Source organism: Cystoisospora suis (genome assembly GCF_002600585.1).
Source record: "Cystoisospora suis strain Wien I chromosome Unknown contig_1397, whole genome shotgun sequence".
Taxonomy (NCBI): Eukaryota; Apicomplexa; class Conoidasida; order Eucoccidiorida; family Sarcocystidae; genus Cystoisospora; species Cystoisospora suis.
The window spans coordinates 1-15066 of NW_027154197.1; the positions used below are offsets into that span (position 1 = coordinate 1).

The 15066-nt window shown below is 51.2% G+C and overlaps 3 protein-coding genes across 3 annotated transcripts; 1 reads left to right on the plus strand and 2 right to left on the minus strand.

Moving 5' to 3' along the window:
- CSUI_003193 (uncharacterized protein) lies at positions 1-1501 on the plus strand. Its single transcript, XM_068063391.1, has one exon. It carries the CDS (start codon positions 370-372, stop codon positions 922-924), a length of 555 nt encoding a protein of 184 aa, XP_067924631.1. The 5' UTR covers positions 1-369; the 3' UTR covers positions 925-1501.
- Positions 1502-4958: 3457 nt separating this feature from the next.
- CSUI_003194 (uncharacterized protein) lies at positions 4959-8096 on the minus strand. The gene is made up of 2 exons (XM_068063392.1): positions 6297-8096; positions 4959-6162 (listed from the first exon to the last, which is right to left on the minus strand). Exon 1 carries the CDS (start codon positions 7993-7995, stop codon positions 6793-6795), a length of 1203 nt encoding a protein of 400 aa, XP_067924632.1. The 5' UTR covers positions 7996-8096; the 3' UTR covers positions 4959-6162; positions 6297-6792.
- A 2836-nt stretch (positions 8097-10932) lies between these two features.
- On the minus strand, positions 10933-12812 carry CSUI_003195 (uncharacterized protein). Its single transcript, XM_068063393.1, has one exon. It carries the CDS (start codon positions 12601-12603, stop codon positions 11407-11409), a length of 1197 nt encoding a protein of 398 aa, XP_067924633.1. The 5' UTR covers positions 12604-12812; the 3' UTR covers positions 10933-11406.
- Between the last annotated feature and the right edge of the window lie 2254 nt (positions 12813-15066).

A 15066-nucleotide genomic window follows, 5' to 3' on the forward strand; every position in this document is an offset into this window, starting at 1 on the left:
ACAGAGGTGCCTCGTCTTCTCTCCCACCCGCCCCCCCGGAACTGCCAGGCAGCGGCTCTCACCGGTGTCTAACTGGTGCCTGGTTTAATGATCCTTGCCTTGAAGAAGGGACTCTGAGTTCGTAGTGTGAAGGTTCTTTCCACTGTCGCCAATAGTTTTTCCTTTCCGCTGTCCCCAATAGTTTTTCCGTCTTGGTGGCACGACTCGAGCAAGGCGGTTGTGGGACACCTTGAGCACACGGAGAAATTCTTCGAATTTTGTCTCCGCTGGACCCGTTGTTATAGGTCGGCGAAGTAGCTCCGTGTTCATGTGGCACGCTGAGGGTGGTGCTAATGATGATGGACAACTTCCGTCGCCGTCTTTGCGGCTATGAGTTGCTTTGTAATCTGGCATGGTCCAGTTACTGTTTGTGTGTCAGCGGAAGGTGGTCTGGCGCTGCGATCCAGCGATGTGTTTAATGGCAAAGACGCGCACGGCGGCATTCAGATCCGCAGGAATTTGACTGGGGAGGAAGGCTTGAAGGTTTTCATTGCCGAGGACCGTCACCATGGCGGAAATACACAAGAAAGGACCGAGACGTGGAAAAGTAGGTTTCTGCTGACGCAACAGCGGTCATCAACAACGTTACCCCGAGGGAGAATGTCTAGTAGGGGTTTATTAGCCAGATCGAATGGGAACTCATCCAGACTCCTTGCAGGTGCCATGATAATTCCTGCGGCGGCGTCTGTCTTGTCGGCGAGGCTTAACCATTTTGTCGGTTACCTGAGGACAGCAGCTGGAAAGGAAGACGGTGAAAGCGATGATGAGAACAGCGCGCTTGGAGATGGCGGGGTCGGTAGTAAGCAGCCTCATGGTGCTGCTGGGGTCCAGCTGCAAGCAGGTCCTGGTTTCTTGCCTCGTCTCCTCGGCAAACAGGTCCGTTAACACGAGCTTGTCCTTATAGGGTCATACGGAAAACATATATATGACCGGACAACTCGCAAAGGGAACGAAAGGACTGGAGGTTGCCGCGCATTCTTTTCGATAACTGGGCATCTATACTGAGAGGTCATTGTGCGGGAGCAATCTCATTGGCTACATGTCTGCAGCCGTAAGACATGTGAAAGCCGTACATGGCTGGGGGTGCAGGTGCCTTGAAGATTATTCTCAGTCAGGAAAGAAAATGTGACCCATGAAGTGTGTTACGACAGGCTTTTGTAGAGTAAGTCCGGAGTTGGTAGTGTCGCCTTCTTCAGACACATCTTCACACTTCTTACTCCCAGGCCGCGGGAGGTAAACAGCTGAACCGCGACAGGGAGAATTATTTTCCTGGGATGCCTGAAAGATTGTCGCAGTGAAATCAATGTTGAACTGGGCATATGATTAAATGGTGAAGGTTACGTATTACGTATGGGTGCGGGGATGCATATGCATACGTGTACGTGCAGATGAGTCTGCAGGAACCCCCCCGTGTCCCGACGTAAACGACGCTGACGACAGCGGGACAATTTTTTTTTCCGAGGGTTCAAATGATGATTTTATTGATGTTGGAGAACTAAATGTCTCGACAATTTCAGGGAGGTCGGCGTTGACCAAGGCAGAGTTTCATCATATCGAACGGCTATGATGAGTAGTGCCTCTGGGGGGCATGACTGGCACAGAGGGACATATTTTGATACAGCATCCGCATACTTCAGTAGGTTAACGAAGACTAGGAGCACCTAGCGTTAGTTCGACTGACACAAGATACGGATACGTCTCCGATGATTCGTCTCTACGAAGATACGTCGTGATATTCGCATACGGAGTCATACGTGTGTACACGGGAGCGAGCAGGCACGTGGAATACTTGCGCATATGGAAATGTCTACACACATGGCATGAATGTAGACAGGCAGACGGTATTTACTGGACTGTGAATATTTCTATGGGGAACCAGCACCGGCGGATCTGCGCACACCTCAGAATCAACGTGACACGGCACGTCTATGTGTGCACTGAAGGTCCAGCCAAAACAAAGACCGTACGGTGGATTTTGAGATGGCCTGAACGTATCCATGACCGACCCGGACGAGGTAGGACAAGGAGACTGTGGAGCATGCATACAGAGTCAAATAGATAGATAGATGGATTACCTGATATATCTCAGATATACCTGTACAGAGAGGGAGACCTTGGCAAGTACGAAACTGAGGTGACCTTGTGCGCGGGCTTGAAAAGAGTCTTCAGTGAAGCGCTATTAAGCACCGATGGGGAAAGAAAGGCTAGATTGGTGTCACCTGTTTCGGTCCCTTGGTGGGTTTCCTGACTCAGTGCCCGAGAGCAATGTCAACAGTTTGTACAGCTGTTTTCAGAAGCGATGAACTTAGCTGCTGCTAGCGGTGAAGGCACCTGCGGGAGGCTCCGCAGCGCGAAAGTAGTGGTCTCCCGGTGGTCACAAATCCGGTCTACTGGAAGTACCAATGGCTCTTCTGATGACTGGTAACCAGGCCACCGTCTACCTCGAAGCTAGTTCCGACGAGCAGACCGGAGCGGAGACCTGCCTGGTATACAGCGGGGGTAGGATCTACATACGCGAGCGCTTACACATTCGTAAAAATGTGAACACACTTGGGCGGACCCACTAACATGCACAGGTACTGTTACTTCCTGACGTATCGCACCACTATGCGTCCAAATGGACAGCTTGAATGCGAGTGTTCGGATGTGGCGTACACAGAGGTGATGGACTACTGTACAGGGATTTATGGTCACGACGTAGCACCCGGAATTCCGCTGAGGATTCCCGCTTCGCTGACGACGTTCTCACCGTGGTCTCGGGCGAGCAGACAGGAAAGAAGGTTTCTGGGGAGTAGTGAACATCTACGCTTCATCGGATCTGAACCGAGAGAAGAGTACTCGGAAAGAAGATAGTGGGGAAAACCCGTGAAGAAAGGAGTCGGAAAATAGACAAAATGGAGAAAGAGGACAGAACGTTTCCTTCAGTTTCCCCTTTCTCTGTCCTGTACCTGCCGTTAAGAACAGAAATTTAAGAGAAACTAGAGAGGCTCCCTCCTGTCTGTTTTCCTTTGTTTTGTATTAGAAGTCTTCCTTCACTTCTAGGAACCTACTAAACGTTTCTCCTAATTTTTTGTTTCCGACGTAGTTTTCCTCGCAAGGAGAATCAAAGTCTGTATGTTCCTAAGAGTGTGCCTTGTATGCCAGACTGGCGTTTTTACTCCTTATAACTGGAAGCGAAACCTGATACCCTTTACGTTCTAAGTTCTCCCTCTTTGACGGAGAGGGGGTAGAGAAGAGAATCAGGCCAAGGCGCCGCCCTGCCCAAAGAACCATTGGCGGCATAGAATGCGAAGACCAAGCTTCTGTCCTCAGTGCATCTCGAGGCCAGGGCGCACCCCGCCCTTTGCCTGCTAGTTGAACTGATCATACTGTAGTGACGATGAGTAACAGATAAGTCTTCAGGAGACCGCCCAGTGTTGGAGCCCGGATTTCTCAACTGGCTCCGTCACACAAAGAATTGAGAAAGGAAGGAGAGGGGAACAGAAGCTGCTTGCCAGGGGAACAGAAGCTGCTTGCCTTTCGGCAGACAATGCTAATATCTCGCATCAGTTTCTTCTGCTCGTCATCTTTATACTCGACTAGGGAAAAAAACCTGTTTCTCCAGGGTGAGGGGGAGGGCTTGGGGACCTGGAGTCCTGGCGGTGGTAGATCTTAATGCTTGCAGGCGTCCGCTCAGGTCCTAATCGCCGTCAACTCTGCAGGGCACTTTCCAACCCATGCCCGGGGAAGTATTCTCGAAAGAACCACCGGATAACGACTAAACACGTTTGATACCGACAGACGATTCGCTACTCCTTCGGTAATGACTCATATTTCTACCCACGATGACAGCAAAAGTATTCTCTACACACCCTGTCTATCAATTCATGTACACGCCTCAAAATTACCCTGTCCACATCCACCTCCAGCCGTCTTATGTACTGCCGTTGCGTTCACTGCATAACCCTTCCCTGAAGAGGGCGCTTTTGTCCTTCTGCGAGCTATCCGCCGCTGCTAGAATATATGGATCCGAGCTGACTCGCACAAGCAGAGCCAAAAAAAATATAAAAGTTGTCGAGAAAGATCTGAAAATATTCTGAGTATAGCAACACTCCCGGCAACCAACACTGATATTCCTACGTGTCCCGGATGTCTGGCACCCCTCTCGGGGCAACCGGGTCCCCTGTTCGTCTTGTGGGTGTCCTTTTGCTCTCATGAATAGCGTAAACTCTCCATATCAGCTTTCTTTGTTTGTTACTCTTTTTTCTCATTGTGAACACGCTCCGGGCTGTTTGGCCACGAGAGTTCTACCACTGCTATTCCGGAGAGGGCTTTCTGCCTCCTTGCGTACGCAGGGCACTTGACATCAGATAGCAACGCAGGGATGAGTGCTGTAGCGGACGGTTTACCCAACGTAAATAAGCTGTGCGTACACCTGAATGTTTCGGACCTCACTAAAGACTGATACGGTGGTCGCTTCGAAAGCAAAAAGTAGCAAGACGACACAGAGAAAAACATATCGACTTCGGCCCCCTTCTTGGTCTGGTAGGACAATCTTCTCTTCAGCCTCTCTTTCTCCACCTCACCACTCATAGAAAATCTGTTTCGCTTTTCGTGTCCTCATAAAAGCGTGAAGAGACAGAGTTAACTACCATGAATCAAACTCGTTGCTGGTACGGTGGCACTACATCTAGACGGCGGCCACGGACAGAAGACTGATACCGCGCTGAACTCGAAAATGTTACGAAAAAGGACACGAAAGCGGGATTTACAGGAGGCCTGTAGAACCCGCTTTCGTCCCGAAGCAACTACGCGCACTGTGTTACCTCCATCCTCCTGACCGACAACCGTGATGACGCCGGGGTTGATAGCGGCGCTTGGTTTGCTGGTCATGACTTGACACCACATTTACTTTTCCACGCAGCCTCCTGTTCCTGTCGTAGGGCAAACCGAGTAACGAAGATGACGAAAAAAGAAAAGAATGTACATCAAGGAAGGGACCGGTTACTTCGCTTCACCGGTGGAAGCTCGTCCCCTGATGAAGACGAAGGTGTAATAGTGACTAGTACTACTGTTTCGGAGAAGAGTCACGGCACAAGGAAACAAAGCCGACGGGAGCAAATAATACGACGGATGTAGCACACACTCACATCCGACCTGTTTGATGGAAGAAAGGGGGAATCATATTCTTAGAGCAAAACGTGGGAGGAGCACGGGGAATACACGGAAAAGAAACGACCGCACAGGCACGAAGACGAGGACGATAACACCCTGTCAACTAGGATGGAAAGTAAGACGTCCCCAACTGCGTCCCTCAAGGGTCGCCATCGACGAGGGTTTTCTCAACCGTGTAAGACAGTCCAAAAACTGCTTCAGCACCGTTCGTCAGAGATTCCTAAACGTACTTCTCCGTCTAAGAGAAATGCAAAAATGGCGATAAACTCACTTGGACCACACACTTAAATTTTGGAAAGAAGCGCTCTAGCATCCACGCCATAACCCCCTTTTATTCATGACAAAATCACCAAGTGGGACTATCCTTCGTCCTTCTGTACAGACCCGTATATTCATGTATAGACCTTGATGCGTCTTAAATGGATCCTGCGCAGATGCGGCACGACCAAAGAATCACCCGCCCTCCACCCAAATGTGTGAAGTGACAAGCACTGAAAAGAAAGCAAGAGCCATAACAGTGAACGGGGTACTTCACATGGGAAAAAAAAAAAGCCTTCTCGTCTGCTGTCTCTGACCGACCCTCCATTCTCTTCTCCTTCAATGGTCGCCTTAGTATCAGGCTTGATGACGTATTTCTCGTCTTCGCTTCATATTACCATGTCTATAACAGCAGTACAAGAAGACAGGGGAGGACGGGAAGAAGAGAGACAGAAGAGAACCGGGGACAGGGATTCCTTCGTGATCTGTTTCGGTAACGTGTAAGCCTTGAGAACTCGTAGCAACAGGGGCCAATGAGAAGAGTACGTCACGGGATCTCTCTCTCTCTGTCTCTCGGAAAAGCAGACGCTAGGGAACTCACAGGAAAACGATGGACAGAGTCCCATGAAAGTTCTCTCCTCCATGCGGAGGAAGAGTCACTTGTGTACGACTCGAATTACCTACGCTGGGAGAAGGTCTTGTTCCTTTCACCTGCACATACCACATTGGAAGCGAGTTGAGAACTTGTCGGCCACTGTGGAGTTGGGTTCCATCTCTTGGGTACAGCAGATGCGATCTAGCCCATGAGCTTCTTCTTCACTACAGTATCCGCCGGACCAACTTACAGTCTCCGATTCTGGTAAAGCATCAAAGGCCGTCAAACTCCCTCTCCTCAAGAAAAAAGCAACACGAAACTCTACTTCCTTTCTCTACTGAAGTCCACCGCGGGTTTTCCTGAGCTTGATAAAGATAGGCAGATCCGGAACCGCAAGCTGAGAAAAGTAACTAAGAAGAGAAGAAGAGGCTCCGCTGCGGTTTAAACTCAGCAGTAGCACCAGCATCAGCGGTACGCGGAACGCTGTGCGTAGTGCTCCGTTTGGTCAGTCCTAGATCTCCCAGACATGGCGTGTTCCTATCACTGCTAGCAACAGGACGCTTCTTGAACCCTTCCGCTGTTACGCGAATGAAATGGTAGAAATGGTACAGCCAAAATTTCCGCGCGTGTTCAAGGCTGGCATCCCCCCACGTAGCAGAGGAGAGAATCAGCTCCCACCCTTTTCGTCTGCACAGGCAGCGAGTTTCTGATCCTCGATGTGGTTACCGTTGACGTGTGAGGGACCGTCATGCCGCTCTCCGCGAGTGGCGCGTCAAAATAATCCCGAGAACTACGACAGCAGCGGCGATCGCAAGTCCAAGGCCAATGAAAGATTGCTCTCCCGAGTGTGAGCCTGAGGGCGCGCGCCTTCCATCGGTGAAGTTGCTCTGAAGTAGGTGCGAAAGCGTCACGGACACGTTGTTCGGACTAAGCGGGGTCGCCGCAGAGGTGTTGGTTGCGATTGTCTGCGGGAAAGACTGATTGGCCGCAGAGGCGTTATGGAGACTGTCTGGGGCAGTCGAGTTCTGACTGGGCACTCCTGCAGAGCTCTTCGCCGTACGGCTTCCCAAATCATGAAGAAGCCAGGCCACAGCGCCGATTGTAAGGAAGGTGATCAGTATTTTGAAAGGGTGAAGAAAGGGATTCCCCACGATGCTGACCCTGCCTGCAAGAGCAGATCCACCACGCCCCGCGGAAGTGTACAGCTCTGTGTCTTCCTCAGGATCACTGGTAGGAGGAAGGGAGGTAGTACTGGAAAGAAATACACGGCACTGTTCGGAGTATGGCGGGGGCGGTCCTCTTAAGACCTGCGCGGCCTCATGATATGACGGGGGGGGCTCCCAGGCAACGGCCTCAGCTGGCAGGGGCTCGGAGTCACCATCTGAAAATTCCCGGTAGAGAGGAGGAGGACCCAGTTGTTGATAAAACTGGAGGGGTACTACCTCGGAATTCACTCCTGCAAGCCGGCGGGATGACGACGAAGACCTATTGGCCGTGCGCGCTGTGCCCAAACCCCCGGAAGAAGGCGCTCGGTGACGACTGCCTATGCTGTGGAGTGATGATGATGCCTCCTGCAGACACCTGAGGAGGTGAGCTAACGTGAATGACACCGCGAAGATTCCAAAAGACACGGCGAGGGCTTTACTCAGACTTGCCAGCAGATGAGAACCGAGCCGTCGCCGTAAGTGGTGCCGACCCGGAGAACTGCTTCTACTCAGTACGCTCCTGCCTCTTCTCCCGCTGTACATCAAAAGACCTTGTTGTTCTTCCTCACCCTTGTCTTTGCCCTCTGCAGAAAAAGGAAACCTCGCGGGACCCTCTCCTTTACCATTGCTCAACCCCAGATGCAAACTATCACCACGGGCAACATCATCGATGGCCCCCGTTTCTTTATTCCCGGCACCCGCTTCCGCGGGGCCATTTTGTCCGCCTCCACTGTTTATCTGCATTTAGCATTCGCAACGCCGCAACGTCTTCAAAACAAGAGGATTCAGCAAAGTGAAAACCGCCCTGTAGTCAGCAACGCAAAAGGTAAGCAACCCGACGACGTCTCGCTCGGTGGAGTGTACGTTCAGCGCGCCCAGTCTCCACCCCCCTCCCCTTTCTCTTGACAAACGATGACAACTCTCCCTCGTCTGGGGTAGCTCCCCTGGTGTCGCGCGGGCGCTGGCCTTTCTCCGAACTTTCTCCTATCTTTAACCACCTTCCTAAGACTTCTACAGGATGGCTATCCCCCAGTGAAAAACTAGGGTCACAGAGTACCACGTTGGGAGGAATCTGTTGCAGAGTTCTTCAATGGCTTGATGATCCGCGCAGAGGATCTCCGGGTTGCGTCCGGCGGGTAGCTTTCTTTTCCGCGTTTGGAATGTGTAACTAGTTTCGGCGCTCTCTAGTTATATCCTTCGCGTGTTCTTGAGGTTGGCTCCCTGGGAAATCACGAAGAGCGCAAGGTGCCCCCGGTATATAGTTACGAGGAGCCAGCGCGACAGAACCACTCCCAAAAGCCACGCGTGTGCGCGGCCGAGGGCAAGAACTCGGCAATCCTTGCCGGGGAGGCCTCGGAGAGACTCTTCCTCCTCTGTCCTTGTCTCTCATGTTTCTGTAAGCTCGGGACGACTGTTGATACTTTCTTTTAAATTACTTTTGTGTTAGCAAGCACAAACCTCTCACTGAGGGCTGTTGGTGCATGACTATTACTAACTAGAGCTGCTCCTCAGCTCACTTTCCTCAAAAAAGGATAGTTGGGTGTCGCCGAATTGCGCAGCCAACTACACGTTTCACTGTACTTCTTCCAGAGTAGTGACCCGTGGACGCCGACCGAAGACGACACCGGTTCAGTCCCCCCAAAGTTTTCCAACACTAGTAAAAGGCGCTACTCCGGCGTCTCTCTCCCTGTTCCGGTACTGCTCCCATAAAAACTTGTAGCCGGAAACTACAAACGAATTGACCACGCACGAGTCGCTCTCCACACTAACTCTTTGCCGCCCATGGATTTAGGAGGAAAGGAGAGAATGACGTCACTCGCACAACTTACTCTCAGGTCTGAAGAACAGTCCTCACTACCCCACCTTTTTCCGGTGCCGCGTTGTGACTGCCGTTACCTTCCCTGTGTGTCTGTCAAAAAATATAACGCGAGCACAATAGACGACCGTGTCAGCGGAGTAACCGACAGCTGTCACTTGGTAGGGGTGGCTAGAGTTGATCAATGGCAAATAGTCATGTACCTCTACAGGGAACCTCAAAAAAAAAACCACGATCATCAGTCCATGTCGGCAACAGTACCCGTATTAGTACGAAGGTCTCTTTATTCAGTTATTCCATTGAATGTGCTCCGCCCGCTGCATTCACGGAGAATACGCTTGAGCCCTCTTGTTGTTTTCTTCTCTTTTCCGTTGGATGCCCCAACCTCCTTTGTCGGGTCCATACGAGAATATGTAGAAAAATGCCTGTCTACTCTCATTCTGGTTCGTCTTACCCAGAGAGCGTACTTCCGCTGTAGAGGCTTGTACGCATTTTTCTTCTGATTCTCTCCTGCTGTTGCCACACGGCAGTTATCCCACCCCAAAGAGAACAGAAGAGGAGAAACAAAGAATGTTACGGAGCAAAACGCAGAAGGAACCTGGGGCTAAAGACAACAAAGAGGGCAGCAAAAAAAGTCGCAGAAAGTGCCATAAATCTGTATAGCAAGGAAGCAAAGTATCACAAACTGGATAGGAGCGTGGCCAAGGTGCTTGTTTCCAATGTGCAGAGCTCTGTTCTGTCCCCACCCCGGAGAAAAAGTTTCGCGTGACAGTCACTTCGCATTGCTGGTGATACGTTTATTTCTCTGTATGTTCTCCCCACTACCGTCGTCACAGTCAAACGTCTTTTTATCCAAAAAACAGAGAAGAGTGGCTTTTCTCTAATGGAAGTACACCCTCACTGAAACAGTTACGTACAGAGAAGAGAAGGCAAACTTGCTGTGGACCAGCAGCCCTCTACCACAGTGAAAGAAGAAGAGGGTAGCATCGCTACCGGCTTCGTGTTGAGGAAAACACTGCTGTGTGGCTACACCCAGTCAGCCGACAAGAGTTATCAACAAAGAAGACTGCGGCGAAGATCAGGTCGGAAGGAAATGAATTCTTCCGATAAACCTTTGTTACCACGTGTGAGCTCTTCTGCTACACGTACTGACTTCCGAGTTTGCTTCAAGAAGGGTCCTTCGTTTCAGGTATTGCAGCGACGTACGTAACTGAAAGCTTTTGCTATCAATGCTCCCTCATATTTGAGATGATGACTACTATAGAAGGCTATAGTTCTGCGACTGCGTGTCTTTCACCAACTGCCTGACCGCATATGCGATAAAAAGGCCAATGGTTACACACGCTTCTCAAACTCGAATTGCGAATACCGATGATCTCTGAAACGTCTAAGCTTTCACTGCGGAAGACGAATAAGCAGAAAGACATGCTTGACTATCCAAGGAGCCCCCAGCCCTGAAAGAAAAACTGTGGTCCGCCAAACACACAGAAAAAGCACTCGAGGAGGCACAAGCACGCAGGGAATTGTTGAACTGATACGTGAGTGCACAGAAATTTTGATAACGCCGGCGGGTCACTCTCTGGCACACAAGGACTCCCGAATACACGCCACCTTATATAACAGATTGCAGTATATATACGACCCTATTGCTCCGGACTCCGTTGCTACATGTACGCCCGTCTGTACAAAAGGTTGATATGCTGGGTAGCCATCATCTCGGTGCCGAGTTGAATTTTTAGATATACCCGTATAACCAGGTATGTAAGTGTCGGCTGTGCTCAGTACATCACCTAGCCCCTGGCAGTGTCTCCCGCACATACCTCTCCGGCCCCTTATGCTAGCACCGACGTACATTAGTCGAACTACGTATCTTCGTGAAAGATTCTCTTCTTTGCGTGGTACGGTATTGACAGGTAACTCCTCAGGTTCCGTGCTCACAAACTTTGCAGGTCATCGCGCATGCTCGTTACCGGCTGCCGCAGTAAAAAAACTCCGTAGAAGTTCAACAGGCCACCGGGCTTTCCTGCAGCGTTCCTCACTGAGAAAACGCCGGACACAATAACAGCGGAGAAGGGGCAAGGTCGGCAGTAACTGCCGAACTCCGAAGGGAAGAGAGAAAAACTCTAGCTGCGGACACAGGCGCTTTTTTGGACGATAACTTCCCGGCTAGACATCCCATTTCGCAAGAAAGCGCGTTCACTCTCATCGAACAACACGACTGCACGAACAGATACATCTACACTAACCCGGTCCGGTCTTCAAGCTGTTTCACAAACAAATCACATCTTTCAGCACAATTTACATAGGGGGACGCCTCCTGTCGTGAAAACCTTCGGATCCTACTCGGCCAACCTCTCTCCCGTTTTCATGATATGGACAGCTTCTGCCAGCGCAGCAGCGAGATTGAAGTACTCCTGTGTTTTCTCGCCCTCAAGCTTATTTGTACCGGTTTTAATACCGAAGGCGCCGTTCGGTAAGTAGACTTCCCACGTAGCTATAACGGTGTCGTCGCCCTTTTCGTACACGTCCCCACTGAAAACCTGCACTGTTTCTTTCTCTCCCTTCCCCCATGCAAATGATTTCTTTCCGCTCGTTGTCTCGGGTGCCTTCGATAAAATTGCGCGCACACGACCTAGAACTCCTTCCCGCTCTAGAAGGTTCCTGGTCTCCTCAGTGGGGCGAATCCTATACTTCTTGCCTTCGAAAGAGAATTTAATGGCTGGCGTGGATCCCCGCTTCTCTGTGCCGTCTGAGGTTGTCCAGGTCTTACCTATTATCACTTTGTCACCCTGAAATTCAACAGAGGGCGTGGTATCATCTATTTGATTCTCATCGGGTGCACCGGTTGCTGCAGTGTCATCGCCTGCCCCGGCGCCCACCACTCCTGATTGGTTCGGCCCGTGCGAGACTGGTGCCGCGGAGTCCCTGGCGATAGGAGCGCCTGGCACGACAGGAGTTAGCATCTGGGCTGAGATATCACCTGTCAATGACGGCATAGTGTGTCCCACCCGAATCGCAGGTTCTTGATCGTCACTTCCGAACGCCCGTCCAAAAAGGCGCTCGCAGCCCTCGTTCCCCACTGAGCTGTAGGAAGACTCTGGCGTTGACACACGGCGAGCTTCTCCGATTCCCATATATTCTAGACACCTCGACGGGACTCCTCCAGTTCGCCACAGCACGAAAATCACCGCAGCAATCATATGCAGCTGTAGGGTCTTTGACATTTTCAGTAAAAGTTTGCTGAACAAACTCGAAGACGGTAATCTCCAATGAGCCGCAGATTTACTCTCCACCGCCTGCGAACTCTCGAAGTATCTCTCATCTGTCACTTCTTCCTCTCCCGCATCGAGCTGTTGTCTCTCAGCAGCCGCACGGACCACTTCTTTTCTTTCTGAACCCTGACTAATCAGGCCTCCCCCAGCCTTCGCCCGGAGGCTGTCTCGTCCTACTGCCTCGTGAGCGGCAGCAACAGGTAGGAAGCACAGCGGAAGCAAAAGGCATAACGCTCCCAGGCCCTTCGCCAAGCAGTGCTTCATTTTGGAAGCAGACACACACGACACCAGGCCCGCCCTGCTCCGGTGGTGAAACACAAGGTCTGGTGGGAGAATGAAAAGATCTTACCGAAGCACCTCTCTCTGCCGTCCGGTTTAGCAACCCACCGAGGAAAGTGCACCCTTGGCACGCTACTCACACCGAGCAAATGGACACGGGGTTTTCTTTCTGAACAGAAAGTCGCTGGATTGTCCGTAGGCAAGAAGACGGACTGTTCGCCCTCAAAGCTCTGCCAGCGGCGTTGTAGGCCGGCTCTCAAGTTGCTGGGGTGGAGGAAGAGACTTTCATCCGTAGGTGGTGTCGCGTCTCCCTGAAGATATGAGACGGAGACCGATCACGCTATCCTCCAATCTTGCTCCCTACCTTCTGCTATTCCAGATGTAAGACTGTCCTCGAAGCATTTTATGGATCCGCTCACTGGGACGACCGACCATCATTAACAGACTGGAACACTCCACTTCACTGCTGATTCCTTGAGCTAACCAACTGCGCACAGGCCTGCCTGGGTGAGTCGCTGTCAGAGGAGACCCTTCGAGGAGCGACGCGTATTTGGGTGCATCCGCCAGCAGTGCTCCCGCATAAAGCAAAAAGAAAACACCGACAAGAAACACATAGGAGAGCGCGGAAGCGCCGGAAGAAGGGAGAAATCAAGAGATCAGTGTCGACATTGCTCCCCGTTGCCACTACTACAACCTCCTGACGTAGTCAGGTCCTGTTAGTAACACACGCAGGAAGCGAAGAAGTTGCCACCTTAGACGGTAGAACACACCTGTTAGTGTAATCAGGACAGTACACTACCCAGTTCTACGTATTCCCAGGAAACTGTTAATCTGTCAAACTGTCCATCTACTTCTGTCAGAGTGTCACGTCAAACTACCTGTGTGTCTCAAACTACGTTCTGTTTTTAGCAAACGATCTATCTCGTTCCTCAAAGCGACAGACTGCTTCCAGCCGCCTAGCTAACTACTTGTTTCGAGCTCTTCATCCGCTTCCATTAGACAAACAAAGTCTTTTTGTCACGTCATCACTTTTTATCGAGGTATCTATCCACTGTGTGAAACGAGTTCTTTCCCTCTTCCCTGCCTGTCAGATTCTATCAAACTACACGCTACTTGCTGGTACAGTGTGTAAATTCTCCTGTAGACAACCAGCTCACAAGGGTTGGCACACTGTACCAGCATATAGCTTAGTTTGATAGAGGCAGACAGACAGACAGGAAGAGGGAAAGAACTCGTTTCACAGAGTGGATAGATAGCTCGATAAAGATAGATGACTTGACAGAAAGACTTTGTTTGTCTGATGAAAGCACGATGAAAATAGATGACTTGACAGAAAGATTTTCAGCAAGTAAAGATGTCCTTATACCGAGCGAACAGCAGCTGATTCAGTTACACGTTGAGGCCAACATGACACGGCACACGCACGTGTACGGGTACAGTGAAGCCCAAGTAAAACACAGTCTTGGTGGTCAGAACATAGTCGGGGCTCTATTACAACTCGAGCTATCTCCCAGATAGAAACTGAGGTCACAAATTACATCGTTGGGAGGAATCTGTTGCTGAGTCCTACAATGGCTTGGTGATCCGCATAGAGGATCTCCGGGTTGCGGCGGGTGGCTAGCTTTCTTTCCCCGTTTGGAATCTGCAACTAGTTTCGGCGCTCTTCAGTTATTTTCTTCGCGTGTTCTTCAGGTTGGCTCTCTGGAAAATCACGAAGAGCGCAAGGTGCCCCCGGTATATAGTCACGAGGAGCCAGCGCGACAGAACCGCTCGCAAGTCGCACGCCAGTGCGCGGGCACCGTAACTCAACACGCAAGCGGGGTCGTGCACTTCCTTTACCCAGGGTGACTTTCAGACCCCAAAATAACTCCCCACAGGTTCTTCTACGTTCCCTTCTTCTTTCAGCCCTCCCTAGGAGGCGTCGCTTTCTCTGCTTTGCTCGTGCCGCGTCTCGTTCCCCTCCTTTGGCGGTGTAGGCGATGCGTCGGCGATCTGCTGGGGGTGCTCAGCGATCTTGCGTCGTAGATTTGTCTTCTCCGGGGCTGTAAGTTTCCCGGTATGACCTTGTTGGCCTTGGCTTGTGATTGCTGAGCCTAGGGGCGCGTGACCTGGCAACCCTATGCCGCTGGCGGACACCCTGTCCTTCCTGTCGCAATCTCGACTTCTGCCCTTGATGCGCGTCAATCTCCTGGTCTTGCTTTGGACCCTCCGCCCTTGTTGCTCTCCCGGCAGAGAGCTTGTGGGTCCTGGAATTGATTACTATTGCCACGGATTACCGAGGTTTCCTCCCTCCTTCGCTGCGGCGTTACGTAACTTGGATTTCAGCAGGCCGTGGATATCCGCCCTAGCTCCGTATGGTGTACGGTCGCCATTTCGTTGGAAATAGGCAATTTTTTCTTGGCGATCGACGCAGGATTGCAAACTTGTAATAATGTTGTCGGGCGACGA

Bases quoted from the DNA above. Each gene is read 5' to 3' on its own strand.
- CSUI_003193 (XM_068063391.1), top strand. From the start codon at position 370: ATGAGTTGCTTTGTAATCTGGCATGGTCCAGTTACTGTTTGTGTGTCA.
- CSUI_003194 (XM_068063392.1), bottom strand. From the start codon at position 7,995: ATGCAGATAAACAGTGGAGGCGGACAAAATGGCCCCGCGGAAGCGGGT.
- CSUI_003195 (XM_068063393.1), bottom strand. From the start codon at position 12,603: ATGAAGCACTGCTTGGCGAAGGGCCTGGGAGCGTTATGCCTTTTGCTT.